Genomic DNA, 25,195 nt, shown 5'->3' on the forward strand with positions numbered 1-25,195 from the left:
TTTTTCTGATCTGAAATTACAGAGGACGCAATTCACCGCTGTGGCTGCATGCATGGCCAGCGCTGCACGTGTGCGCTGAAGAAGGAATCTCATCTAGATACCGTTCCCGAGACTGGTCTACCCTTGTCTCAGCCGCTGGGTCCCGTTAAACCCCATCTCACCTCGACCAAGTCCGAGTCGACATTGACAATCTTCCGAGATGGGCACCACAAGCCCGCCCACAAACACAATGACATGGCTCACAAGTGCGGTTTGCCTTATACAATTCCCCGATCGCACACCATCCACCACCCGTCCGATATACCCCGTCGATCTGCGGACCATCTGCCCTTGACCCAATCGGCGTTTGTCAACGAGCCCCTCGCGCTGTCGATGGATTCGCAACCTCAATCGCAGCAGCCGTCGCAGCAAGGTTCTCCGCACAGCGCGGCCGCCGCCGGTGGTGAGGAGATCTCGGCGACGACTGCCCCTCTCGACCAGTCCTTCCTGGATCACTACGCTTCCACCTCACTCGACCATACCCAAGATGCAAAACCGACCTCTGCCCCGGCCAACATGGACGAGCGGCCGCTGGAGCAGATCATCACGAGCGTACCGCCACCTCTCGATGTCTCGACCTTCACCTCATTCCCCAGCACCACTGGCAACTCGCCGATTACGTGCATGGCGTTCCAGGATCCCTACCAAGAACCGTACTTTGCGTCCCCCGACTCAGACCTGCCCTTGAGCTCTGCGGGACTGGGTGCCCCTTCCGTCGATTGGTCGAGTTTCCCCCTCTACTCCTCGGACGTGCCGGCGGCGACCAGTACGCAGACGCCGTCATACGCCAGCTTCGATTACAACTCGTACCCGACCGGTCTCCCGCCGCCGTCCTCCTCTGGCGAGATCTCCGAGGCCGACGAGTTTGGACCGCTCCCGGGTCTGGGCCATGCAGGCAACGGCGGCGACATGCACGATCTCCACAGCGTGAGCGAAACATCGGACATGGACCACCTGCGCGCCAGCTCTGCGTCCTCATTGGTCGGGTTGCCTCAAGCGCAGGTCCTGTCGTCGAATGATCTGGATTCCATCAACATCGACGATTTCCTTAAATCGGCGAATGAATCCACCGCCGCGCTCGAGCACCAACTGCACGCCAGCATGGCAATGGAACCCAAGTCCGTCCCCGCGCAGGACATGTATGCCGTGTCGTCGCAGTCTCCCAGCTACAACAATAAGCCCGTTTCGACCAGCATCCCGTCGCCGCCGGACTCGGCTCCTCTGTGGCCCAGTAACCTATTCGATGCCGGCTCCACACCGCCCATGGACGAGGGCTACTTCCGGCAATCGTGGGCGCCGTAGTTGTGCGTCACGTCATGTTCCTTTCGCTCCCGTCTCTTCTTGCTGCTTCTTCGCGGCAACTTAAACCACCACCACCTCAACACCGTCTGCATGACCTTGATGAGAGATGATGATATAAATGCTTCTTGGTTCTATTTCCTTGTCTCTTTGTTCTATTAGCCAGTCTAGAATTCCTCCCGTGATGATAGCGTCAAATCTAGAGGGTTTTGTGATTTGCCATGCCGGTTCTGCGCTGCGCCATTATTGTATCGTTCCGTACCTTCATGTACGAGCCTCTTGCCTATCACTACCCCCATGTCAGACTACAGATCTCGTGTTGCACAGCCAGTCAGAAACTATACTGATTCGGGACAAGCACTCTTTGAGTCGGTGTCGATCCATTATTCAAGGAGAATAAAGGAAAGATCCTGCTTTCCCACTTTACAATTATCAGAAATAAATCAAATCAATAAATCACGACACATCACTAGTCCGATAATAATAAAAATACCCAGAATAAAAGCAGACGAATCTGTGGTTACCAAAGCTATACCGTAATTTAGTCGTTGGGGAAATGCAGTGGAGAGGGGGGTTGCTCCAACTTCTAGCGGTGAGCGAGCAGGCGGCTCGCACTCGCTTTCCGACGACTCGGCTGAACCATCCGCACGCGCGTGTCTCAGATCGTCGCCTGCAAGCCGGTTTTTTTTGCTTATTGTGTGCATGTCGTGTGAGTACTATATTACTTACTTTCTAGTTGGGTGGGTTAGTTAATTTACTTCTGGTTACATGATGTACCTCATGTGTACCCAGTACAAAATCTGGACTTTGCTTTTTTTCCATATGTAACCTGTGAAGCGAACCATGCGAGTACATGCTCCGCTCAGTTCAGCTCAGCTCGGTCCAGTTCAGCCCAGCTGTGTGTGGCTCGGATCATTTCGTCTAGTCGGACTGCTGACTGTGTCTCGCAACATCCAATCCAATTCCAAGCTCGTAGTGATTTGAAGGAAACTGACGTAGCATTTATTCAGCTCTGTCCGTCTCGCGTAAGCTTCAATAGCAGTAAAGTATAATAACATAATACAGGGCAAAAGTCCAAAGTCACCGCAACTAACATCACACCAAGAAAAAAGCGGTGTACCGCCGCCAGCTTCGGTGTGGTTCGTGACTTCGTTACTTCGAAGTATAATCCACTTTGCACTTCACGTAATCTATCCCTTTTTGACTGATAGTAAAAGGAAAGCTGACGTGTCGAATGTTTCTCCCTCCCATCTCCAAAAAACAAGCCTTTTGATCGGATCGTGCATGGTACGCACATTCCGCCCGTGCAGAGTGCAGATTCCTCGCGATATAAGCCTTGACTGCAGCCTTGGCTAAGGCTTAGCCTACATTTCACCGAGTCTTGCAGGGAAGGACCCTGTTCGGGTAAAAGGCTTCTGTGTTTTGTGGATCGATCCGGTATATGTGATTGTGCATGTGCCTAACAAGCAACCATCTCTATAACCAAGTACATACAGGGTAATATATAGCCCCAGGGCAAGTGGAAGAAACGAAAGTCGGGTAGGTACTGGCTTGGTTTTTTCACTGCCACCCACCTTGAAACCCAACTCCAGCACCATGGCTCTCCCGCCTAGCGTGGTCGTATTTCCTCGCAGCTGCAAAGTCGGTATTGTCGATTTCTGACTGGCTAGGTCGGTGTCTGTGTTGGTGTTGATGCTGATCTTGTGGCTCCGCATTTTCATCGTTGTGGTCATTGTCATGGTGGTGGCCGAAGCCCCAGTGGTGTTGGTGCTGATGATGGTGGGCTGGTTGGGCATTGGTGTCTGTTGCCGAGTGAGCTCTTGGTTAGCATATACAGAAGCAGACAATATATATGTGTTAAGTAAAAGGTCGTCGTGCGTATACGTACCGGGTGTGCTGTGGTTGACCTGGGAGCCTTCGTACTGCGTAGGCGTGGCATGCTTCGTAGAATCGGTAGAATCAGTTGAATCATGGTGCTGGTGATGCTTGGAAGCATCAGAAGTCCAGCGGAAGAAGCCCGACATGATGGAATGTATCTATAGTAAAAATAGATGGAAGATATGCAGTGTAATGTAGTTATTGAAACTCGTGGTAGAAACTGTTTCTGATGCGAAACTAGCTAAGTTATAAGGGCGCGACGATATGGTCTGATTAAGGTCATGGCATCATATGTGGAGACAGTGACATGAACTGTTCGGGAAGCCGTTTCCAAGAAGCCAGTGAGTATATCTACCTATTCAGGGTCGCATCAGGCAATTGACGCCAATCCTCCGAGATAGCAGGTGCAAACATTATAAAAATAATATAGTCGAGTGTGGATGCCGGTATACATACACACAGCATCAGGACCGTGAGACGTTAGGCCCGGGCCACCCGGAATGAAGTGAAATTTGGATTCGGACTGGAGGCGCACGATACACGTCACAAAGGTATTCTACTTCCACAATCCACTTGTCTGCCAAGGGATAGACTGCAGTAGATTGAGACGAAAAACATACTTGACCAAGATACATACCCGGCAAAACGGTCCGGATTTGCAATGCATGGATTTGCACCACGCAAGGGGGCAGGCGCATTCCATGTGTTGGACTGAGGCTGACGAGGCCATGCATGCATCTGTCTAGACCAGGCCGGACTGTCTGTTTGTCTGAGGACGGACAGACATACGAGCATAAATAAAAACAAGACAAGACAAGACGGAGAACACTTGGAGTAAATAATACAAGAAGTAAATGGAGTATAGATTTGTGTCGCTAGATTTAATTTCAATGAATGAACAATATGTTCCCAGAACTGAATTTGACAATACCAGTCAAATGGTAGATGCAGATGCGAAAAAGAAAATACAATTTTTGTCCAGGTGGGTTGGGTGTAGGTAGTCTATAAGTATCAAGAGGCAGCAGCTGGCCCTCTTTCCTGATGTACAAGGAAATCACAAACGGGCTCGTCTCGTCTCGCATAAATGGCGTGATTCCAGAGGGAAATTATCCCAGCTGGGTTTGTGGGTTCATCATCTATCACTCATCCACTGGCGCTTACCGGTACTTCTCCATGAAATCGGCATGGAACTTGACGATGCGCTCGACCCAGTCGGTGCCAGGGGCAAGGAACGTCGTGCGGAAGTGCAAGGTGTTCTCCTTTTGACCGAAGCCAGATCCCGGGACCACGCACACGCCTGTGGCGTCGAGCAGACGCAGGCAGTAGAACTCGTCGGCAGCACGGCCCTCTGCCTGGGCGGCTTCGACGGCCTTGGCAGGGAGCTTGATGGTTGGAAAGAGGTACATGGCGCCCTGGTGGTGGAGTTAGTAATTGAAGCAACATGGTGGACGAGGAATAAAACATACCTGAGGCTCCTGGCACTCGACACCCTCCATGCGCTGGAAGGCACTGTACAGAGCGCGGGCGCGCTTGTACAGACCATCCCGGATGCCGTTATACTCCGCCTGGTACAGTTCGTGGCTGGGATCGCCCTTCTGGGGAGGGTTGACCATGGTCTCGAGCAGGCACTGCGCCACAACGGGCGGGCACAGCATGATGCTCACTAGCTTGTAGATTTGTTCGACCACCAGTGGGTCGAACCCAACGAGCTCAAAGTAGCCGCCACGGTGGCCGCACTCTCCCACCATGCCCTTGGAGGTACTGTGCAGTGAGACCAGTTCCACGTCGTCGTACTTGCCGGGCTCGGCCTGCTGGAGCTGGCGCAGGCGCTTCTTGAACGACACAAATTCACCCTCGAATACATTCGTCTGGTAGACCTCGTCTGCCATGATCACCAGCTTCTCCTCGGCGGCTATATCGATGACCTTCTTGATATCCTCCGTGCTCAGCGATGCACCCGTCGGGTTGCCCGGGTTGATCACCACCACGGCGCGCACGTCGATGTCGGACGCCTTGGCGTCCTTGATGGCCTTGTTCATCACATCAATATCCGTACCCCACGCCTTCTGTTCATCCAAATGATACGGAACGCAGTGCGCATTCAGCAACGCCAGCGTCGCGGTATAGAGCGGGTACTGAGGGATCGGCACGAGAACACCTGCGTTGGGGCTGTTGCAGATCACGTTCAGCAGGGTATTGACACCAGACGAGGCACCGCCGGTCAGGAACAGATCCTGCGGATCCGCGGGGAAGCCATCGCGCTCCTCAATAAACTTGGCCACGCTATTTCGGATCCCCGGTGCGCCCTGGCTGTGACTGTATGCGCCGACGCTCTGCACATTCGCCAGCAGCGTCTTGGCCCGATCGATGACATCCTGCTGGTATCCGAACGAGGCCTTCAGGGCCTCCGGGTTCTCGAGGAGCATGGGGTTCTCGACGAGACTGAGCACTTGGCGGAAGAAGGTAATGGGCTTCTGGTCGAGTTGCTGCGGGTTGCCAATGTTGGCGAAGATGACGCTGTCAAAGGGTAGCGACTTGTCGCCCTCGTCCAGGCGCTGGCGGTAGTTTTCCGCCTTGACGGCCAGTTCCCCGCGCACGGCGTACTTGGCCGCCTTGATGGCCGGGTTCATGTTGTCAATGCTTAGGCATTTGGACGATGGGACGGCAGACAAAGTCCGCTTGGTGGATTGTACGACCTTGGTTTGAGTCATGGCTGAATTAGGTCAGTGAATGGGAAGAGTGGTGAGAGGGGAGAGAGGAGGCCGAGATTATAATAATCCATGTAGTACTCACCGGAGGGACCCCACGCCGGGCAATGTAGGAGAAAGGCATTATTCGGCCGGGTTGCCCGTAGCGGAGACGCCCGCGCGAGCCTAAATAAAACGGACATGGGGGAGGGGCAGATCGGATTGATTGGCAGAATTCCCGTCAGGCACGAAGCGCCGCTTGCGGGAAAAGAAAAAGATGGAGCGGGTGGATGGGGCTGAGTCATCATCGTGAGTCAGCGCTTCCCCACGTTTGGACTGATGGGCGCCATGGATGGATAGTCGAGCATGCGGAGAAGAAGAATATTGGATGTGTCGGGCGAGAAGATGCACATTCATGCACGTCATCACCGTCTGTTAGGCAGTCTCCGAGATGATAGGCAAACGTGGGGTTGATCCTCCGAGTCCAACGTTCCCCGGAGCCGCCCGATGGACGGGGAGCGGGGGTAGGATGGACATTACACCACAACGCTAGGTTAAATCGGGCGCCGAAAATGGCTACCAACTGCTTCCGAAGCAACGAATATCTTACATCATCACGCTTCTACAAAGAAGAAGAAGAAGAAGCAGGCGCCTAGCCCAAAGTATTATCTCCGGCGCCGTCAGCGATTAGAGAAAGGCATTATTTAGAAACAACATGCTGTATCGACCCAAAACAACATCGGCTACATCAAGAAAAAATGAACAGGGTAGGAAGTTATCGCACATTCTTTTCTTAACCTTGTATTAACGAAATTTGGCGACGGGTTTCGTCCGTATCAGGAGTATGCTCAAACCAGGGATATAGCATATAAAAGCTCTTGTTTCATAGGCACCCAAAGGTTCTCGATTGGATTTAATCGGGAAAATACCGTATATCTGTAATGTATAAGAGGGAGATATCTGGCAACAGTCTTTGTCTTACCAAAGAGATATAGACCCCTTATGGGGCAACTGGGGTACTCGTTTCGAGTATCGAAGGCTAGCACTTCATCCCATCCATGGCCCTCTAATTCGAAGGTATTGGAATACCAAGAGCTCTGCTAGGCCTTTATAAGCCTTGCCTAGGCACTAATGGGAGCAACGGGGAAGGTCCAGATGCATAGTTTGCTTCAGAACTGTCGCGAGGAATGGCACTCTAGCCGTTGGCTAAAGCCGTTTGCTCAGGCAAGAGAAGCATAGAAAAGTATCCTTACGGCTAACGTCGGTCAGTTCCTGGGGACGTTGAGCATAGGTCTTCCTCACATCAGTGGGAGAGAGCCATCGAGACCTACGAGCATCCAAGCAAGGAGTAAGAACGAAGAAGAAGTCTTAAGGGGCTTTCTGCGTATCACCTCCGTCTACCAAAGTTTGTGTTCAAATTTAATTAGTTAACGACCCATGACTATGAAATAGCTATCCTCACCTGCGTCAGCCTCGACTGCGCGTCTTATGGTCTATTCATTACTTTGATCTCCTATCCTTGCCCGCATCAACCTTATCACTAGAGTACCGTTCCTTTTCTCTATCTCGAGCATCACTTGCTGGAGCTTGGTAGAGCTGAGCTCATCATCAATCGAGGTGTAACGAGATCAAAAGTCAGTGCTTCCGGAGAAGCTGCTTATAAGCGTGACAAACTCTAGGGAAAAGATCGTTCCAGCCAAGAACTCTCGACAGAACCTCCCAAGATTCGCTTTCCTTGTATCTTTCGCAACGAATCTCATGAGCTGTTTGGTGTGATATTGGAGTCTAGGGAGATAGTAGTTGGCAAACAGCTTGCAAAGGGCGGATATGTAGTTTTCTTGATAGAAAGAGTCCATTTCCTTGTGGATAGCTAGGTGACTAAAGCGTGATGGATCCTGTGATTAGCTAAAAATCCAAGATAGGTCATTCAGTTGGTATCTAGGTCAAGAGGCTTCCTTGCTCATGTGAAATACAAGCGTCAAGAAATCTACCCGGTAGGCACACAAGCCTCTGGTCCGTTTCAGGTACTGCAAGAATCTGATCTGCCTTCAAGCGGTATGCGGCAGAGAACTTTTGCCATAGATCCTGGTCGGCGGGTCGCGGATAGTAAGGGTCGTTTTGGAAGAAGGAGTACACAAGGTGAGAGATGAGCCCATCTGGGTTCTCCCAGGCACAGTCTTCGCGCCAAATATGGCACAGGTTGAAGTCGAGCACCCACATACTTGTGGTACGGCGCTTGAAGTTCGCTCTCATCGCAGCGTCTAGATCCTTGATAGAAGACATACACGAGGCTTGCTCTGTAGCCAGGTCGAGGTTGAGGAAGATGTCCTTATTGTAGCTTGTGCCTGCATTGGCATCACTGCCCAGAACGAATTCAATGTCGAAACCGTCAACGTGAGCGGCCCAGTGGATAATAGCCATAGCTTCTCCCATAGCGGCGGCGTAGAGGAAAACTGGCAGATTGAGCTCGAGCATTTGATCCAGATGCAAATTGAAGTTTCGAAGGGTAAAGTTGGGGGACAGCAACTCTGGTCGCGCACGCCGAGATCCAAGATACAACCGAGCCAGACAGTCTCTGTTTGTAGGATTGGCACTGGCGGCGGTTTGGAGATGTGGCGGGCAATACTGGTGGATCAGTGCTTGTCGAACAACCTTTGGCAGTGGGAGAATTCGCTCTGTGATGAGTGCCATTGTCGGAAGGGGAACTAAGTCGGAGATATCTGGGAAGAATTGAATATTCTCATTCCACCATTCGATACTGGAGTCTGGAGCAAATGAGAATAGCTGCGGCACGCGACATTCAGGATTCGATTCTCGACAAAAAGCCTGTCGAACGTTGAGATGGGCTTGGAAGTCAGACCAGAGGCCTTCTTTGTATGCAGGCTTGGCGAGTTTGACCACGTAGGCTCTTCCTGGTCTTTCAAAAACGAGGCCACACTGTCCGAATCCGATGCAGCGGTAGCCGATTGCCGAGATCTGCCGTTGGCTTTGGTTGAATGCTGCACAGGTGGATGTGGAGCTTACCATAGAGTCAGTACTCAGCAATCTTGTGAGAATGTTTTCAAGTGAAGCACCCGGCGGGAAAAGTGTTTCCAGTGCTTCATTTCGCTGTCTATCGAGTAGTTCGGACAGCTCGTTGGTGAGTTCAATATCGACCCGCAAGTTATTCGAGACCTTAAATACGGCAGAATCATCGCAGGAGCTCTGAAGCCGTCTGGATGCCATCACTGTGATGATTATAACCGTGGAGCCCGTGAGGTGATGCGAACAGTAGAAGGCAGCTGCAGATGCTCAAAGTAGATCATGGACCTGAACTAAGCCCGGTTGGGAACATGATCCGCACATATTGTTTCGTCCATACACGCTCATGTAGACTAGTAGTATGGAAATCCTACAGCACTAAAACCATCGTTGCGGCTACTAGACAAACGTACATACTTAAGTTAACAGGAAAGCTGCAACCCTAAAGTCAATCCCTGGTAATCGGAGGAAAGCTTTCAGTGGTTACTACAGATCTTCGGTGGCTATTCTTCTACACTTGTTTATGGAGCTGTACATATTCAACCATCATTCTTTGGAAACTCTGACATGGAGGCCATGCAGGTTGATACATTATAGAAATCAACGTGGAATTCTAGCTCACTCGGCTCATTTTAGAGTACACGTCTAACTAACTGCGCTCACTGCCCCGCAGACGCACTGCCTGCCCGTACTTCTGGATCTTGGTGATAAGCGAGTCGCCGTGCTTGACCACATCCGCATACTGCTTGTTCTTATCGTCCGGCCGATTCGTCTCGATGATGCCGTTGACCCGGTCGATGGTGCATGAGATGCGGTTGCTGGAGATGAACTTGGCCAGATCGCTGTGATGGTTTAGTGTGAATTCAAATTATCGCTTTTGTGGGGGGAGTACTCACCGGTCCAAGAAGTCCACAGTCACGCCAAAGTCGTTCGCCATGCTGTTCAGTCCCACCACGCGGTAGCTCTGCAGCAGCTGTTGGTAGGCGCGCAGCCGCATCTCACGTACAAACCACGCCCGGTGCTCATGCAGGTACCGGTCTTGCGTCAGGAAGTGGTCCTCGACCGCTGCCAGTGCCCGGAAGAACGACCGGTAGTTGCCGTTGTACAGGCTGTTGACCAGGTTTGCCAGCGACGAAAAGTCCACGGCGGCTTCGGTCTCGGCTTGCACACCAGACCCGGTGACTAGTGAGGCCAGGTTGACGGCGGTAGTGGCACCGCCCGGGGTCGACTTCGTCACCGACGCATCTTTCATCTCTTCGTCCTGGGCACCCGGACCGGAGGACACCTCACCGGTCAGCGCAGCCAGCTGGTCCTCGCCAGCACCGAGGATCGCCTTGATCTCCGGGGCATCTACCACCTTCGCCTTGAAGTCCACGCGCTTGAGGGACAGTGATCCCGCGAGCACGGAGTAGATCACCAGCGAGGAATAGCTGCACAGTTCATAACTCGTAAACGTAGACAGACTGTCCAGCAGGAGAGGCGCAGCCAGACTGTAGGAGCGAATTGTGAGGAGATGCAGTCCCTTGTATGCCTTGAGGCGATTTCTCCGATCCCAGTCACCACCGCTCTCGACCAGAGTCTCCGCTCGTTCGATGATCTTCTTGACAAACAGCAGATCCCCAAAGAATAGCCCAATGCGAATCATCGCTAGCGTCAGGTCGATCTTGGTGCCCAGGAATCCCGTCTTTTCGAGGAGGGCTTCGCCGGACTCGATGGCTTTGTCCTATCAAAGTGATCACCGTCAGTAAAAAAGAGTCTTACAGGTCGGACAGACTCCAATCCCATACCTTGTCTCCTACTCGGGCCCAGAACTCAGCTCTCTTCCCTCGCGCAGCCTGCACCTCGGTCTCGCCAGCCGCCTCTTCCGCGTCCTCTTCCTCCTTCTGGAACGTCTCCAATTCCTTCTTGTTATCTTCCACCAGGGACTGGTACAACTCCTCGTCCCATGGGAAATCCACCTTTTGCGGAGACTTTCGGGAGGCGAGCATGTTGGAAGTGATGAGAGGCTTGGTCGCATTCGCGCCATGATGCGGGTGTTGTGGTGCCCCCTCGCCGGAGCTGTTGAGGATGCCTTCGACCGGGTGGGCTAGGTAACGGTAGAACGGAGCCATCTTGTGCTCGGAGATGGCATCTTGCAGGTGCTTCAATGAGGTCTGGCGAAGGGTTGCGTCACAGGCTGGGTTGGAGAGGTTGAAGACATGCTGGGCGAGGGTGAGGTTGGGGTACTTGATGTACTGTGGATCAGACCCCATGGTGACGGCAGGGGTAGGTGGGTGGGTGAGGAAGGATGGGTAGAGGATGAGATTGACGGGAGTAGAGGGTCTAGATGGAGCGAGGGCCAGACACGGAGAGATTGTTGATGATGCAGGCCAGGTGATCCAGGCGGAGAGAGAGCTCAGCTGGCGGAATGTTTTTCCGAGCCGAGACTGGAGAGGCCGGCCATCCCGCAACTTCGATTGTGTTCGACGCCAGCACCAGACAATAATGCTCAGGATAGGAGCCTCAAGGCAGCCACGGCTCAGGGAACATGGTAGAAATCCCTAGCCGGGCACATTGCGCCCAGCTCTTGGTGTCACGTGCCCATTTATACCAACTGCCGGATTAGGGCTGAGATCAGGAACCCAGTTCCCCAGTTGGGCTTAGCAGGCCATTGAAGCCCCTGATAGTCGCCCTGCCGCAGGACACGGGCGGTGGCGTGTTCAGGATCGAGTTTGTTCAGCGTGCCCAAGTCAGCCTTCCTCACTACCCACTACTGTTGTCTTCGGTACTGGGCTTGGGTCTATGCCCAGTTCGGTTAAGCCCGGCCAGCCATGTGCTCCCCCGTGCGACTTTCATAGGCTCAGTATTGTGCTCGCCTGAATGATGGCTCACCTTTGGTGGAGATGCTTGGGAGTTCGGGAACGGGCCGAAAAGGCTTGTTCCTATCTATCTGCCGTGTAAACCATCGTATACTCTTCGAGTCCTTCCATTGACGCCCAAACAGCAATGGGAAGTCGTGATAGCCTGGTGCCCGCTCATTGGCCCTTCCACTCGACGGCAGTTATCCGCCCCCAGAGCGGAAACACCCCACGAAGTGACCTGCCGTGTACCGAGGGCCACAGAGTTGCACTACCAGGGAAAGTGGTATCCCCCAGGTACCGCTGATTGTCGTATCGGCCCCTATGATCTTCGTCGTTTTTTCTTCCCTTCTCTTGTTTTCTTTTCAACCGCACATTTCTTTCTACTTCTACTTCCTTTTTTCTTCTTTTCTCTCGAAGCCGAGCTTCGTTATGGTCCCCAGTTGATCTACTTTCGGCGATTCCATCGTCCGCTGTTGCGCTTCAACTCGGACCCCCCCACACGATCACTGGGTTCCCTCTCTTTCTGCGCTAGACACGCTACCCAAACCTAGCTGTTATAAGGACCCAGCCACAAACCAGTTATCTTCAATCCGAAACCATGAGTGCCAAAGCGGAGAGCCCCATATTGCAAGACTCTGAGATGAAGGACACCGAGAAGGGCCCTACGCCGCTGGAGGAGGCCCCTGTTGAGATTGTACCGCTGGAAAGCCCACAGAAGGGCCGCTGGGAGCGCAGCTGGCCCACGATCGCCTGCGGTGCCGGTCTCTTCTCTGACGGGTATCTGAATGGGGTACGTCCAACTCTTTCGGATTATGCCACATAGGGCTGTCACACAGTCATCTGCTGCCGATCAGGCTTGCTAACCCATCTGTTCTAGGTGATCGGTCAAGTGAATACGATTCTGGGCACGCTCTACCCCAAGGCGTACAGTGACTCCCCCGCCAGCCAGAATGTCTCTGCCATCACCTTTGCGGGAACCGTGGTGGGTATGCTGATCTTTGGATACACGAGTGACCACTGGTCGCGCAAGTGGTCTTTGATCATCTCGACCATCATTCTGTTTGTTTTTGCTGCCCTCTGTGCTGGTGCCTACGGATACAATGACAACATCTATGGTCTGTTTGCTGCTCTCACGGCCTACCGGTTCTTCCTTGGAATCGGTATTGGCGGCGAGTATCCGGCAGGTTCTGTTGCAGCATCGGAGAACACGGGTGAACTCAAGGATGGCCATCGCAATCGCTGGTTCATCATGTTCACCAACTTCCAGATTGATCTCGCCTATGTGGTGTCTGCCTTGATACCTATGATCCTAGTTCTGATTTTCACAGAGGACCACCTGCGTGCGGTCTGGCGAGTGGCTCTGGGCCTTGGCGTCATTCCACCTCTGAGTCTATTCTACTTGCGGTTGAAGATGAGTGAGCCAGAGGAGTTTAACCGTGAGCGCATGCACAAGTTCCCGACCAAGCTGATTATCAAGTAAGCCTCCAATGGATCTTGCACAAGGAGCATATTGACTAATGAGAGTAGGTTCTACTGGAAGCGCCTGGTACGACTGGTTCCCCCACTTGACAAATGGTTGAATACTAACTAACCTTGGTTTTCAGACACTCGTCTCGCTGATCTGGTTCATCTATGATTTCATGACTTATTCCTTCAACATCTATTCCTCGAAGTGGTTAAGCATCATCTTGGGGGACAACTCCCCATTGTGGAAGACTTTTGGCTGGAATACCATCCTCAACCTGTTTTACATCCCTGGTTCCTTCGCTGGAGCCTGGGCGAGTGACTGGATGGGCCCGAAACGGACTCTAGCCATTGGAGTTGGCCTCCAAGGGATTGTTGGATTCATCATGGCAGGATGCTACAAGTACCTTGCAACTCCGGAGAACGTGGCTGCTTTTGTCGTTGTTCTCGGGTACGTATTCAGAGAGCTATACCAGACATCCTGCTAATACAGTGAGGAACACAGTATCTTCCAGGCTTTCGGCGAATTCGGTCCCGGCGACAACATCGGTCTGGTTGCATCCAAGACAAGCGCCACTGCCATTCGAGGCCAATACTACTCATACGCCGCGGCCTCTGGCAAGATTGGTGCTTTCGTGGGCACCTATGTCATTCCAATCATCCAGAAGAACGCACCCAACAAGATCCGCTCCGGCATGGATCCGTTCTTCGTGTCGAGCTCGCTATGCCTCCTCAGCTCTGCGCTGGCCTTCTTCCTGCTGCCGCAAATTAACCAGGTACGACTCGGTTCCTGATCAACGGTATGATATGGCCAGGCTAATTGCGATCGACTGTAGGATACCATCACCGCCGAAGACGCCCGATTCCGCGCGTTCTTGCAGGAAAGTGGTTACAACACCGCGACCATGGGCAACAAGGCAGAGGAGAGCACCTCGGAAGCCGAGGGGCAGAAGTAAACTTGTGTCAACATCCGCTCTGCTCGTCCCTTGAGATCCCACTGTCTCTATGCGACCCGATACCTTTTCCCCCCGACGCGCCCTCCGCTGCCCTAATAATGAGCCCCTTGCGACGTTCCCTGATGACCTGCCCTGCCTTTGCGATGTGAGCTGAAAGTGCCCCCCGCGACACATATTTTTGGGCATTTGCCCATGTTGATATGCATGGTGCTGATGCGTTTGCCCTTCACGTAACCCACTTAATCTTTAATGGTAGTCACAAACTGTCATGCGGGATGACTCCACCCGCCAGCAGCTGCGAAGTGGCTAGGAACAACCAGGAAACACCTACATAGGGCAAATACAAATGCCATTTTGAATTGCTCGCTGTACTGTATAAATAAATCCACAAATTGCAAAACATCCGCTTCACATGAATCCTACATAGGGCCTGCGTGCTACGAGCACTACGACGGAGCCCAGCCCAAACCGGCATCAGCCGAGGTTCTTCTCCCGCGGCTCCAGATACGCCGGTCAATTACCGACCGAGCCTCCGTTCACCACATCTCCATCTCCATCCCCTTTTCCCCCTTCCTTAAGACCCCGGCTTCATCTCCACAGTCTAGTCTTGGTCTCTATCTCTTTCTCCCCCACCTAACCCAGGCCTGATACTTTCGACCCAGTCACCCCCGGGTCTCTTATCATCCGTTACCTCGGGAATCCAAGGAACCACCACCGCCCAACATGGTCGCCGACGCCCTCGTGTACCACCCTGCGCTGGCGCACTACCTCCGCTTCGTCGCTACGACTGGTACATAAGCCCTCAAAGACCCCAAGGAAAACAGAGAGAGAGAGTTCACTAACAATAAACCCCCACCGCAGTCGGTCGCGACAAGCTCCTCCGCACAATCCAGTACTTCTCCCGCTTCTACGCATGGTACCTGTACCGGACGAACAAGCCGCAGAGCGCTATCGATCCCTACAACGCAATCAAGAAACAATTCGGAACAACGCGCAAGGTCCTGCGCATCGGCAAGTTCGTCGAGCATCTCAAAGCCGCCGCGATCGCCCTCGACAACAAGAGCCCCATCGACCCCGTCCTGCGCTACCTCGCCATTGGCCGCCAGCTCGGCTATGCAGGCTACCTGACCCTCGACACTATCTCCGTCGTGGACACCATCGGTGTGAAGAAGCTGGCGTCTGCGAAGCGCCTGCAGGACTCCGCGTACCGTGCTTGGGGCGCGGGTTTGGCGTGCTCGGCTGTTGCGGGTGTTTATACGCTTTTCCGTCTGAGGGAGCAGGAGAGGAGTGTTAATCTCAAGGAGGGTGAGGGGGCTGTTGAGGCGAAGAAGCTTGAGAGGTTTGTTACTCCCTTTTTTGGGGGGAGGGTGAATGCTAATGGTTGCTTTGTAGGGAGCGCGCTGCTGTGAGGTTACAGCTCCTCTCTGACCTGTGTGACTTGACCGTCCCTGCGGCTGCCCTCGGCGTGGCCTCGCTTGACGATGGTCTGGTCGGTATTGCTGGTACGGTCAGCAGTTTGATCGGTGTTATGTCGCAGTGGCGCAAGACCGCATGAGCGGATTGTCGATAAGATGTGATGGCCGGAGAGAAATAGAGAGAGAGGAGGGTTGTCGGCAGGCTCTGGCGGAGTCCGCAGAGATGAAGATTTGTAGCTGATGAGTTATTTTCAAACTGGATTCGACAGTTCGAGTTTACCCCCTGTCCTTATTATGACAAGGTATGCGCGGCTCGATGCTGGCATACCTAGTTTGTGTTTTAGGATGCGCTTCAGAGTGCGTATTTGACTTCTCCTGAACAGCAGTCTCGTCTGTCTTGGTTTTTGAGAAGTGCTTCCCGTCCTGCTTTTTCTTCCTGTTCTCATACACAACAATTTCATTTGTTCTGTTATACTCTTTTCGTCTATCTAGAGGCCAGCAGGCTTGTTTATGATAGATTTCCAGTCGTATATCTATCCAACGAGACTAAAACTAAAGAGTAGGAATCAATCCAGCATAGTAACTGTTGTATTGATGGACTATCAGTTAAAAACACGGCACAAATCGGACCCGACTACCCGCAGCATGCCCAACCACCTCTTCCAACGACCCGCTTCAGACAGGGCAGGTCTGCGAAAGATATTAGTATCATCAGTCTCTAAACAAAGAAAAGGGACAACGAACTGCACCGCAGGAGCTGCAGCTCTTGGTCGAGCCGACCGAGGCTCCGCACTTGGGGCAACTAGCGTGGGACATGGTGTTTGGTTGGATTTGTTGGATGTCTACGAGCCAGTTAGAGAAAGACTCGTATCACGTCTGTGGAGACTCGAACCTGGGATGATGAAGTATGGGAAAGGGAACCTTGGGGGAATCAGGAGGAGAAGAGAAGGAAAGAAAAGAGGAAAACACAGTCCAGTTTATGCCCCGCCAAAGACGAGCAGGTCAGCTGCCCCGCTCTTCTACTCGGGCCCGACCAACAGCGAGGACTACATTACTGATTGTGAACAATAGATCACGTACGGTATAGCTATGTCCACATAATCCCTAATCCCTGAATCGCATCCGCATCCATCAGGCTTCTTATCAAATGCATGGATCTCATCCTCAACCACCTTCCCACCCACATGCTTCATCTGACCCTCTGCCACCGTCCAGCCAGTCTATTTCAAAATTCATTCCCCTCAACGACCAGGGCGAGGGTGCTGGCGAAGAAGGAGAGTCTTGAGCCGGGTTGTTTGCCGAATAGCTATGTAGCTAGCTTGTCATTCGAAGGACCCTGATGGAGTTTTCTGGAGTATAGATAAATCCGTCTCGTATATATACCCTTCTGTCCGGGTAAGTTTCCCACTAGTAATCAGTAGATGGTCTACTGTACCTGCCGCACCGCGATCACCCTATATCCTACTATGGAAACTAGGCGTCCCACGCCTGGAATGTGGAGTTTTTCCCCTTCTCTGCTCCTATAAATACAGACATGGTAGATAACCTGCATATCATCTTTTGCATCATTGTCACATCTGACTACCCGGTAGTTTACTAGTGAATACACCTGTTTCGCACTTCCACAGAGACTTTCAAAAGCTGGAAGGTAGGGGGGAGGTATAATTGCGCTGTGGAGGGCCCACCACTAGGGGGCGGGTAGCAGATCTGTATTATAAATGTCCTGTAACCCCACCGAGGGGTGTCATTGACCCTAAATATAAGCCGCCATGTTTCCCATTCGTCTTACATCTTCCATTCTCCACCATCCACTGCGCAAAATGTCTACCTTCCCGACTCCCCTTCCCGTCGTGCTCTGCGGCAAAACAACCCAGATGGGCAGACCGGTGTCGAAGCTTCTTTCACCCGAATATGAAGGTTCGTACGAATCCATCTCTCTTTTCTCTACACATACTATTTATGTGGGCTTCAACCCATGAGCTATGAATCTCACAATGGTCCCACAGTGATCCACTTCATCCAGAGCTTCGAGGCAGCAAAAGCGGAGCTCCCGGTTCTCCTTGCGGGCCGCGATCCCCAGGTGTCGGAGGCCAACGACGTCGGCACACACAATTACAGCCAGCCCCCGCGCGCTGTGCTCGTGGGCCGAGCTTTTGAAGAGGATCAGGTCGAGGAGCTCCGAAAAGCATGCTCTGGCGCTGCTCGTGCTCCTGTGGCATGGCTGTTGGGGGATCCGGCGAAGCTGCCTACTGGGCCCCCCGGGCCGGAATATGCGGTGGAAGTGGCGAATGATTGTAAGAACGTTCTGACTAAATGGAAGGAGGACGGTGGTGTCAATGAGGATATTCTCCTGTTTTGATCGAGTATAGTGACTATATTCGTCGATGTAACTATGTAAACGCCTCTTATATGGCCAATATTATTGTTTTATTTAATTTCCTTTGCATCTGTTTCTGTCTTCGGACTGTGCTGTTCATCTAATGTCGAGCCCACGATGCCTTCGATTTTTCCTGCCACAGTTCCTGCTAGAACACCGACTCCGATAATCCCGCCGTCGCTGACGTCTCGGAGAAAGACGCTTTTCCCTTCAGCTTGGGGGCCTGCAAGGAGGATGAGTTGATCAATATGTTGCTGAATGGTCTCTTTATAATGGGGATAATGCTGAATCACTCCGCCGGAGACCGCAACCACCAATTCTTCAGGCCCATTTCGCCATCCCGAAATTGAGGACACAAGCTCTGAAGGTGTCTGTTCTTTCTTTGGGGCTGCTGACAGATCCGAGACTTGGCCAGTCAGACCTTCAATAGATTCCCTGTCTTGCAGCTGAAGCTCCCCAGTACATGCGAGAAGCCCAATAGTGGCAGCAGCAATCAAAGCCGCTGATCGAGCTTGCACCGTCGCAGCAATAGACCGGATATGGCCAGCATACTCCGGAGTCCAGCGCCAATCACTGGAAGATGGCGGCGGAAGACGCTCTGACAATTCTTGCGCCAAGCTCTCGTTATTAGAGGCCGAGGCTACCACCAACGAGAGAAAATCTGTCGTCAAGGAATATCTCTCGACCAGCTTCGGTGGCAGTTCAGACCTTGGGACTCCCAAGTTCTCATGAAACCAGTAGTAGCAGATAATTCGGACCAGTTCACCAATATACCGACCCCCCACCATGTACTCCAGAGGCTGGAACCCAGGCCGACTGCAATGAGCATCGAGCTCGACATCCCATTCGGTGACGAACCCGAGTTCTTCCAAGGGAGACGTTGCTCCCCGGAGGGTCCATTCGGTCGAAACAACGGTTTCTGTGGCAGTCGGGTCTTTCTCTCGAATGTGCCGTGTTTTGGGTTCGTCCAGATCAGAAATGTTCATGGGGATGGCAGAGTTACAGCCAGCCCCCACGATGAGGCCCATCACGACCCGCGTGTTGGGCAGTGAGTGGATGGAGTACGCTAACGAGGCAAGCGTGGCAACCGTATCGTTCGTCATGACAGTAACTCTCAACTTGGGCAGACAAAACCGTCTCTGGCGTTTCGTCCGCTCGGCTCCCGAATCCTCATCCGAGCGCCCGGTATGGCATTCATAGCCGTCGACGAGAGCCTGGTGAAGGTTCAAGGAAGAGGTCAAGGCAAACCCTTTCCCCGTTGGCATGAGGATAGCCTCATTGAGATATTTCTGTCTGTCACCAAGTTAATCCAAGTTTCCAATCGACACGACGAGGAAGGAAGACGAACTTGATTGGAAAACAAAAGGAAATCCCCGTCGTCAGTTCGGAGGGCACATCTTCGCGGGAGTTGGCCAAGCTGTCAGCAATCACTTCTGCAATACAATCGCCAATCCAGGCGAACAGAGATTGGGGCTGGTCTCGGCGCAGACGGTCTTCAATGGGCCAGGCCTTTTCGAGCGTTCGCCGCACAGGCGGCTGCCGGCCAGCGGGCTGGTCTCCCAGGAGGTCGATAAATGCCACTCGAAGATAGTGCAGGCCGAGATAGACAGCCAGATAGTGGCCGGTCTCCCGCCCCGTAGGCAAGCGGGTGACGGCTGTGGGGAAGAATTGCTCGGAGGAGCTCGAGGCAAGCTCGCGGTAGGTCTCCGACAGGTGGCGAGAGAGCCGATACAGAGTTTCCTTGTTTGTGTGGAGTGGCCCCAAGAAGTCTGGGAGATCCTTCGGCTGGGTCATGTTAGCATTGTTGTGTGTTTGTTTGTTGTACGTATCTGACACTTGTGCGGATGAGCGTGAAGATCTGGCCGGCCAATCAGACCGAGACAAATGCCCTGCCTCCTGGACTTACTAACCGGACTTTTCTTCACAGTTTCGACGTGCTAATCCATGTTGAAGCAACGATGTGATATATAGTTACACATTCGAGTTAATGATCAGCATTTTTGCCTTTGGGTAATATTATTATAGTGCCCGTTTGAGCCCCCTTTACCTTGTCGCCGCGCAAGTTGGCCCCTAACCGACCCACCTGGTATATCATCGTGCCGACTCTCGGCCGTATTCATTTCTGTTTTAGAACATCACAGATCGCGACATCGCATTGCGCAGCTCAGGCTGAGAATTTCTGTACTTCACTAAATTAATACTTGTCTTCTGGAACTTGCGCGATTGACTGCATTTATGAAGATCAAGCAGACGCCGATGCTTGGTCCAGCTATCCAGTGCCATTTGTCAGTGTGTGTTGCTGGGTAACAGACAGGAGATGGTTCAATACGTCAAGGTTGTGCTGCCACGTCCCTTGCCCATAGTGATCGTTCCGACATAGTGATCGTTCCGACATCACGGGCATGATCCTCACAGCCATTGGGGCCGTACAATACTTGTTAAGGCCAACCTTTTCACCCACGATCGGAATACACTTCGCGACTTTGCAGATGAGTTTACTATGGTTCTTGTGTATATCGCGATGCTCATTGGTCTCTGCCAGTCCAGCTATCCCTAGGATGAAGCTTAGTAGTATCTGCCGTCCGTCAAAAAAGGTTTCGTGCGTCATGTGCGGTAAGGCCCAACCACTTCTCCGCACTGGATAGGTGCAATGCGGAGAACAGGCCGTTTTGAGTTTCCTTGAATGCCGGCATGTGGCTTTTTTAAAGCGTCTTGCCGTTTGCAAATCATCTTCAAGAGAGAATTTTCTTTTTTTCGAACAGCGAAATGGTTGGAATTGCTGTATTGGGTGCTGGCCTGTTCGCCATAGAAGGTATGTAAATAGCATTTACAACTATATAAACCCGAAAACTCCTACGAAAAGGACTTCCTTCTTCGCAGACCAGTGTTTTCAGTGACCGAGCAATTCGCTACGATAGTCCTTTCATCCGCACTCGCGAACTAGTAGTGATTGATGAAAAGCACGATGAAAAGCAGGAGCCCGGGATGCATTGGCGAACGTTACTGTCGTGGAGAGTCTCTGTGCTGTACAAGACTCGTGCAGGGCCTATTGTGATGTTGTAAATAAACAGAATAGACAATTCCGCAATGCATTCATCGTATCTAGAATGGATGAGTAGAAAATGTCAATAGAAGACACCTTCCTACTACCATGGTCATAATTTTGAAAATGAACAAGTCGGGGGAGCGGAACGATCCCGGATCTATTTCCCGGATTGCAAGAACTCTTCCTCGGCCCAGAAAAACAGATCAGTCGAACAGTAATTGTTCGAGCACAGACAATCCGTCTGGTCAACTGACATGGCCTAAACCACAGACATGCGTAAGACAGGTCCCCTAGCGGGAGGGGCTTAGACAAGCGATTGGTGAGGGGAACCGAGAGCAGCTATAAACAGGACCCTTGACCACGCCAGACCCCGCATTAATGCTGACCATGCGGTTTCCCCGGACCAAGATGCCAAGGAGAACATGGTCAGGTGTGTTGGAGAAAGGTTGTGGCCTGCAACAATAATACAGTAATAATAATAGCACAGCCACTATTGTATTTAGCGGGCGCCGTGGGGGCATGACGTGAATCTATACATTGTCAGCCGTGTCGGGCAATTTAGGAGCCCAGTCGATCTTGCCTAGCGGGCCAGACCACTTTGAAACCGCGCCGGTTGGGCACCCAACCGGATAATGAATCAAGAACAAGGCTTGCCTATCGGGGCGGGTGAAGTAGGAAGGCCCATTTCGGGGTGTTTGATGCCGATAACGTCTGTTGAAAGTGATCTGTTGATCCGGTTGATAAGAAGCAAGTCAACAAAAGGAGTCTTGTTCTGTTCCGACAGGGCGAACCGGGTCCCCACTACTAGCCCTTACAGAGAGCCGAAAAAAAAGCCTCAGCCTCCTACATAGCTCAAACCCGTATTGCATTATTGGATCGGCGGGATGCCGTGAAAATTGAATCCGCTACGTAAGCCGGCCAAAAGACCCGCAGAAACAAGACAAATCATCATGATCTGGACCTCGTAACAGAAAAAAAAAGGTCTCCCGAGACTTTGGCCGGGTCGGCTTCCGCCACTAGCCACGGAAGATCTGGGGTTGCTTGTGATTCTGTGGACTAAAAAGAACACTCTTTGAGGCCAGGCCGCGGGAAAGCGAAAAATGCTCACACAAGAGACCCCGTGACTGACCGAAGGTTTTTTTTAGCGTTGTCAGGGATTGCAGGTCGAGACCATGGCCTCTCAGGAATTTCGGGAATTGGGGCCATTGAGAGTATTTTCGTGCGTCCAGCATTTTTTTTCCCTGGTCGAAAACGACGCCGGGAAACAGCGGCAATATGTTCAGCCCACCCGATACATCATGGTGAGGTGGAAATGTGCGGGGTATGATTGGCCGAGAGCGCCGCGATCGATGATGGAGACTACATCATCCTCGGCTGGTTAATCGCCGTTATTGGAGACGGCGGAGAAGGAGAGGAGCCAAGGGTGAAAAGTGATCCAAGGGGCTGTCGTCATTGCCTCAGACTTGTCGAGCAGTTCCGATGTGGGATTGTCCAGGAGCCGAACAGTTCACTAACGATTGGTATTGTAGCGATAGGACGAACGGCAGTCAGTCGCGTCGATCGACCGTGAAGAGCTTAGGTCAGCGCCTCCCCGCGATGATTTCCCTCTGGTGAACGTCATTGGCGCGTCATTCCAGTCGTCCGTGGCGGGATGCAACGACTCGTGCCAGGGAAAACTCATCGTTCACAAGACTGGAAGCCCTCGACTGTAGAACCTAGGTTACTGCTGAGCGATAAAAGAGAAAGCGACCTCCTGCCATACTCCTAGCATCATCAACTTCTCATCTATACGAAGTGAAACACATCTCCGATTGGAATTCGTTGCCCCTCGGGTCAAATCGGACACCACCTCCTCGCATTTGCAATCCACGGCAACGCTTCCACCTCGACAACCGTCGGCGCTTCAGCTCGGCCCTCAGCCCCGACATCACCCGTGGAACTGTGGAGAAACACAGGGGAGAGTCGACCTTCATACCAAGTATCGTCGCCGAACATGGGCCCTGCCGGCAACAATTATATACCCCCCGGCCGCCCCGAATCTCCCGGTCCTCTGGCTACTGACTTCATCCAACAACAAGTCGCGAAACAACGCAACAACAACTACCACTCTACTTCTCTCAAAAACATGGTTGCCACTTCTGTGAACCGCACAGCGCTGCACCCCGGTGGTGTTCAGTATGTTCTCTCTTGATGTCGTTGTCGTCGCTAGGTCGTCGTCGCTAACAGATCCATCGATAGACCTGGCAAGGGTCACACCGAGCTGGAGGAGGAGCTGCACGAGACCGCGCACATCGACTACGATCGAGTCGCAATCATTGCCAACCCTGCTGTCCCTGCTCTCTATGAAGATGCCCTGGTCTACGAGACCGGTACTGCCATCACCTCCAGCGGTGCCCTCAGCGCATACTCCGGTGCAAAGACCGGCCGGTCACCATCCGACAAGCGCATTGTCAAGGAAGAGTCTTCCGAGAACCAGGTCTGGTGGGGTCCTGTCAACAAGCCCATGACTCCTGATGTAAGTGGTCAAGCGTCTTTTTTTTTATTTTTTGCTTTTTCCTTCACATACCTCGGAAGGATACCCTTGCAGCCTCCAGGGATCCCTTGCATGTACATCCGGGGGTCAAGCTTTTTCTAGTTTGTGTAACGCAAACCATCCCTCCCTCGACACTCCACTTCACTTACCTCACTTTCCTTTCTATTGTTATCCTCCATACTTGCTCAATCATTTTTTCTATCTCTTTACTTTTACCTCGGCTGCTTCGCACCTCATGCAATGACATCGTGCTGACTCCCACCAGGTCTGGCGCATCAACCGTGAGCGTGCTGTCGACTATCTCAACACCCGGAATCGCATCTATGTCATTGATGGGTACGCCGGCTGGGACGAGCGCTACCGCATCAGCGTGCGCGTCGTCTGCGCCCGTGCCTACCATGCGCTGTTCATGCGCAACATGCTGATCCGCCCCAGTCGTGAGGAGCTGGAGCACTTCCACCCCGACTATGTCATCTACAACGCCGGCTCTTTCCCCGCCAACCGCTTCACCGAGGGTATGACCTCGGCCACCTCCGTGGCGATCAACTTTGCCGAGAAGGAGATGGTCATCCTGGGTACCGAGTACGCCGGTGAGATGAAGAAGGGTGTCTTCACAGTCCTCTTCTACGAGATGCCCGTCAAGCACAACGTCTTGACCCTGCACTCCTCGGCCAACGAGGGCCAGAACGGCGACGTCACTGTCTTCTTCGGTCTGTCCGGCACGGGCAAGACCACTCTGTCCGCCGACCCCAAGCGTGCCCTGATCGGTGACGACGAGCACTGCTGGTCCGACAAGGGTGTCTTCAACATCGAGGGCGGCTGCTACGCCAAGTGCATTGGCCTCTCTGGCGAGAAGGAGCCCGATATTTTCAATGCCATCCGCTTCGGCTCCGTTCTGGAGAACGTCGTCTTCGACCCGACCTCCCGTGTCGTCAACTACGACGACAGTACCCTGACTGAGAACACCCGCTGCGCTTACCCCATCGAGTACATCGAGAACGCCAAGATCCCCTGCAAGAGCGACTCGCACCCGACCAACATCATCCTGCTGACCTGCGACGCGCGCGGTGTCCTGCCCCCGATCTCCAAGCTCACCACCGAGCAGACCATGTTCCATTTCATCTCGGGTTACACCTCCAAGATGGCCGGTACCGAGGATGGCGTGACCGAGCCCCAGGCGACGTTCTCGTCGTGCTTCGCCCAGCCCTTCCTGGCTCTGCACCCCATGCGCTACGCCAGCATGCTGGCCGACAAGATCAAGGAGCACAAGGTCAACGCCTGGCTGCTGAACACCGGCTGGGTCGGCGCCGGCGCCACCACCGGCGGCAAGCGCTGCCCGCTCAAGTACACCCGTGCCATCCTGGACGCCATCCACAGCGGCGAGCTGGCCAAGGCCGAATACGAGACCTACGACGTTTTCAACCTGCCCGTGCCCAAGGCCTGCCCCGGCGTGCCGGATGAGCTGCTCAACCCCAAGAACAGCTGGACCGCCTCCACGTCCTTCAAGGACGAGGTCAACAAATTGGCCGGCCTCTTCAACGAGAACTTCAAGAAGTACTCTGACGAGGCCACGCCCGAGGTCATTGCTGCGGGGCCCCAGCCGCTATAAACTGATATTTGCTTGTCACAAAATTTGTCTC

At 52.9% G+C, this 25,195-nt stretch overlaps 9 protein-coding genes across 9 annotated transcripts; 5 read left to right on the forward strand and 4 right to left on the reverse strand.

The window, feature by feature from the left end:
• Window positions 1-48: 48 nt before the first annotated feature.
• Window positions 49-1,341, forward strand: PFLUO_LOCUS2957 (uncharacterized protein; the record flags this gene model as incomplete). The annotated part of the gene is made up of 1 exon (XM_073780151.1): window positions 49-1,341. One exon carries the CDS (start codon window positions 49-51, stop codon window positions 1,339-1,341), a length of 1,293 nt encoding a protein of 430 aa, XP_073637035.1.
• Window positions 1,342-4,373: 3,032 nt separating this feature from the next.
• PFLUO_LOCUS2958 (alanine transaminase) lies at window positions 4,374-5,927 on the reverse strand (the record flags this gene model as incomplete). Its single annotated transcript, XM_073780152.1, has 2 exons — window positions 4,374-4,628; window positions 4,683-5,927. 2 exons carry the CDS (start codon window positions 5,925-5,927, stop codon window positions 4,374-4,376), a joined length of 1,500 nt encoding a protein of 499 aa, XP_073637036.1.
• Window positions 5,928-7,841: 1,914 nt separating this feature from the next.
• Window positions 7,842-9,128, reverse strand: PFLUO_LOCUS2959 (uncharacterized protein; the record flags this gene model as incomplete). Its single annotated transcript, XM_073780153.1, has 1 exon — window positions 7,842-9,128. The coding sequence occupies one exon, from the start codon at window positions 9,126-9,128 to the stop codon at window positions 7,842-7,844; it is 1,287 nt and encodes a 428-aa protein (XP_073637037.1).
• A 445-nt stretch (window positions 9,129-9,573) lies between these two features.
• Window positions 9,574-11,176, reverse strand: PFLUO_LOCUS2960 (proteasome regulatory particle subunit; the record flags this gene model as incomplete). The annotated part of the gene is made up of 3 exons (XM_073780154.1): window positions 9,574-9,766; window positions 9,821-10,647; window positions 10,712-11,176. The coding sequence occupies 3 exons, from the start codon at window positions 11,174-11,176 to the stop codon at window positions 9,574-9,576; spliced, it is 1,485 nt and encodes a 494-aa protein (XP_073637038.1).
• A 1,186-nt stretch (window positions 11,177-12,362) lies between these two features.
• PFLUO_LOCUS2961 (glycerophosphoinositol permease) lies at window positions 12,363-14,184 on the forward strand (the record flags this gene model as incomplete). The annotated part of the gene is made up of 6 exons (XM_073780156.1): window positions 12,363-12,554; window positions 12,642-13,240; window positions 13,292-13,310; window positions 13,369-13,679; window positions 13,722-14,004; window positions 14,065-14,184. The coding sequence occupies 6 exons, from the start codon at window positions 12,363-12,365 to the stop codon at window positions 14,182-14,184; spliced, it is 1,524 nt and encodes a 507-aa protein (XP_073637039.1).
• Window positions 14,185-14,907: 723 nt separating this feature from the next.
• PFLUO_LOCUS2962 (Peroxisomal membrane protein PMP27) lies at window positions 14,908-15,739 on the forward strand (the record flags this gene model as incomplete). The annotated part of the gene is made up of 3 exons (XM_073780157.1): window positions 14,908-14,974; window positions 15,046-15,523; window positions 15,577-15,739. The coding sequence occupies 3 exons, from the start codon at window positions 14,908-14,910 to the stop codon at window positions 15,737-15,739; spliced, it is 708 nt and encodes a 235-aa protein (XP_073637040.1).
• Window positions 15,740-17,419: 1,680 nt separating this feature from the next.
• Window positions 17,420-17,958, forward strand: PFLUO_LOCUS2963 (uncharacterized protein; the record flags this gene model as incomplete). Its single annotated transcript, XM_073780158.1, has 2 exons — window positions 17,420-17,516; window positions 17,606-17,958. The coding sequence occupies 2 exons, from the start codon at window positions 17,420-17,422 to the stop codon at window positions 17,956-17,958; spliced, it is 450 nt and encodes a 149-aa protein (XP_073637041.1).
• A 68-nt stretch (window positions 17,959-18,026) lies between these two features.
• On the reverse strand, window positions 18,027-19,770 carry PFLUO_LOCUS2964 (uncharacterized protein; the record flags this gene model as incomplete). Its single annotated transcript, XM_073780159.1, has 2 exons — window positions 18,027-19,269; window positions 19,325-19,770. 2 exons carry the CDS (start codon window positions 19,768-19,770, stop codon window positions 18,027-18,029), a joined length of 1,689 nt encoding a protein of 562 aa, XP_073637042.1.
• Window positions 19,771-23,147: 3,377 nt separating this feature from the next.
• PFLUO_LOCUS2965 (Protein kinase C-like 1) lies at window positions 23,148-25,164 on the forward strand (the record flags this gene model as incomplete). Its single annotated transcript, XM_073780160.1, has 3 exons — window positions 23,148-23,197; window positions 23,261-23,537; window positions 23,821-25,164. The coding sequence occupies 3 exons, from the start codon at window positions 23,148-23,150 to the stop codon at window positions 25,162-25,164; spliced, it is 1,671 nt and encodes a 556-aa protein (XP_073637043.1).
• Between the last annotated feature and the right edge of the window lie 31 nt (window positions 25,165-25,195).

This window comes from Penicillium psychrofluorescens, assembly GCF_964197705.1.
Source record: "Penicillium psychrofluorescens genome assembly, chromosome: 2".
In the NCBI taxonomy this organism is placed as follows: Eukaryota; Fungi; Ascomycota; class Eurotiomycetes; order Eurotiales; family Aspergillaceae; genus Penicillium; species Penicillium psychrofluorescens.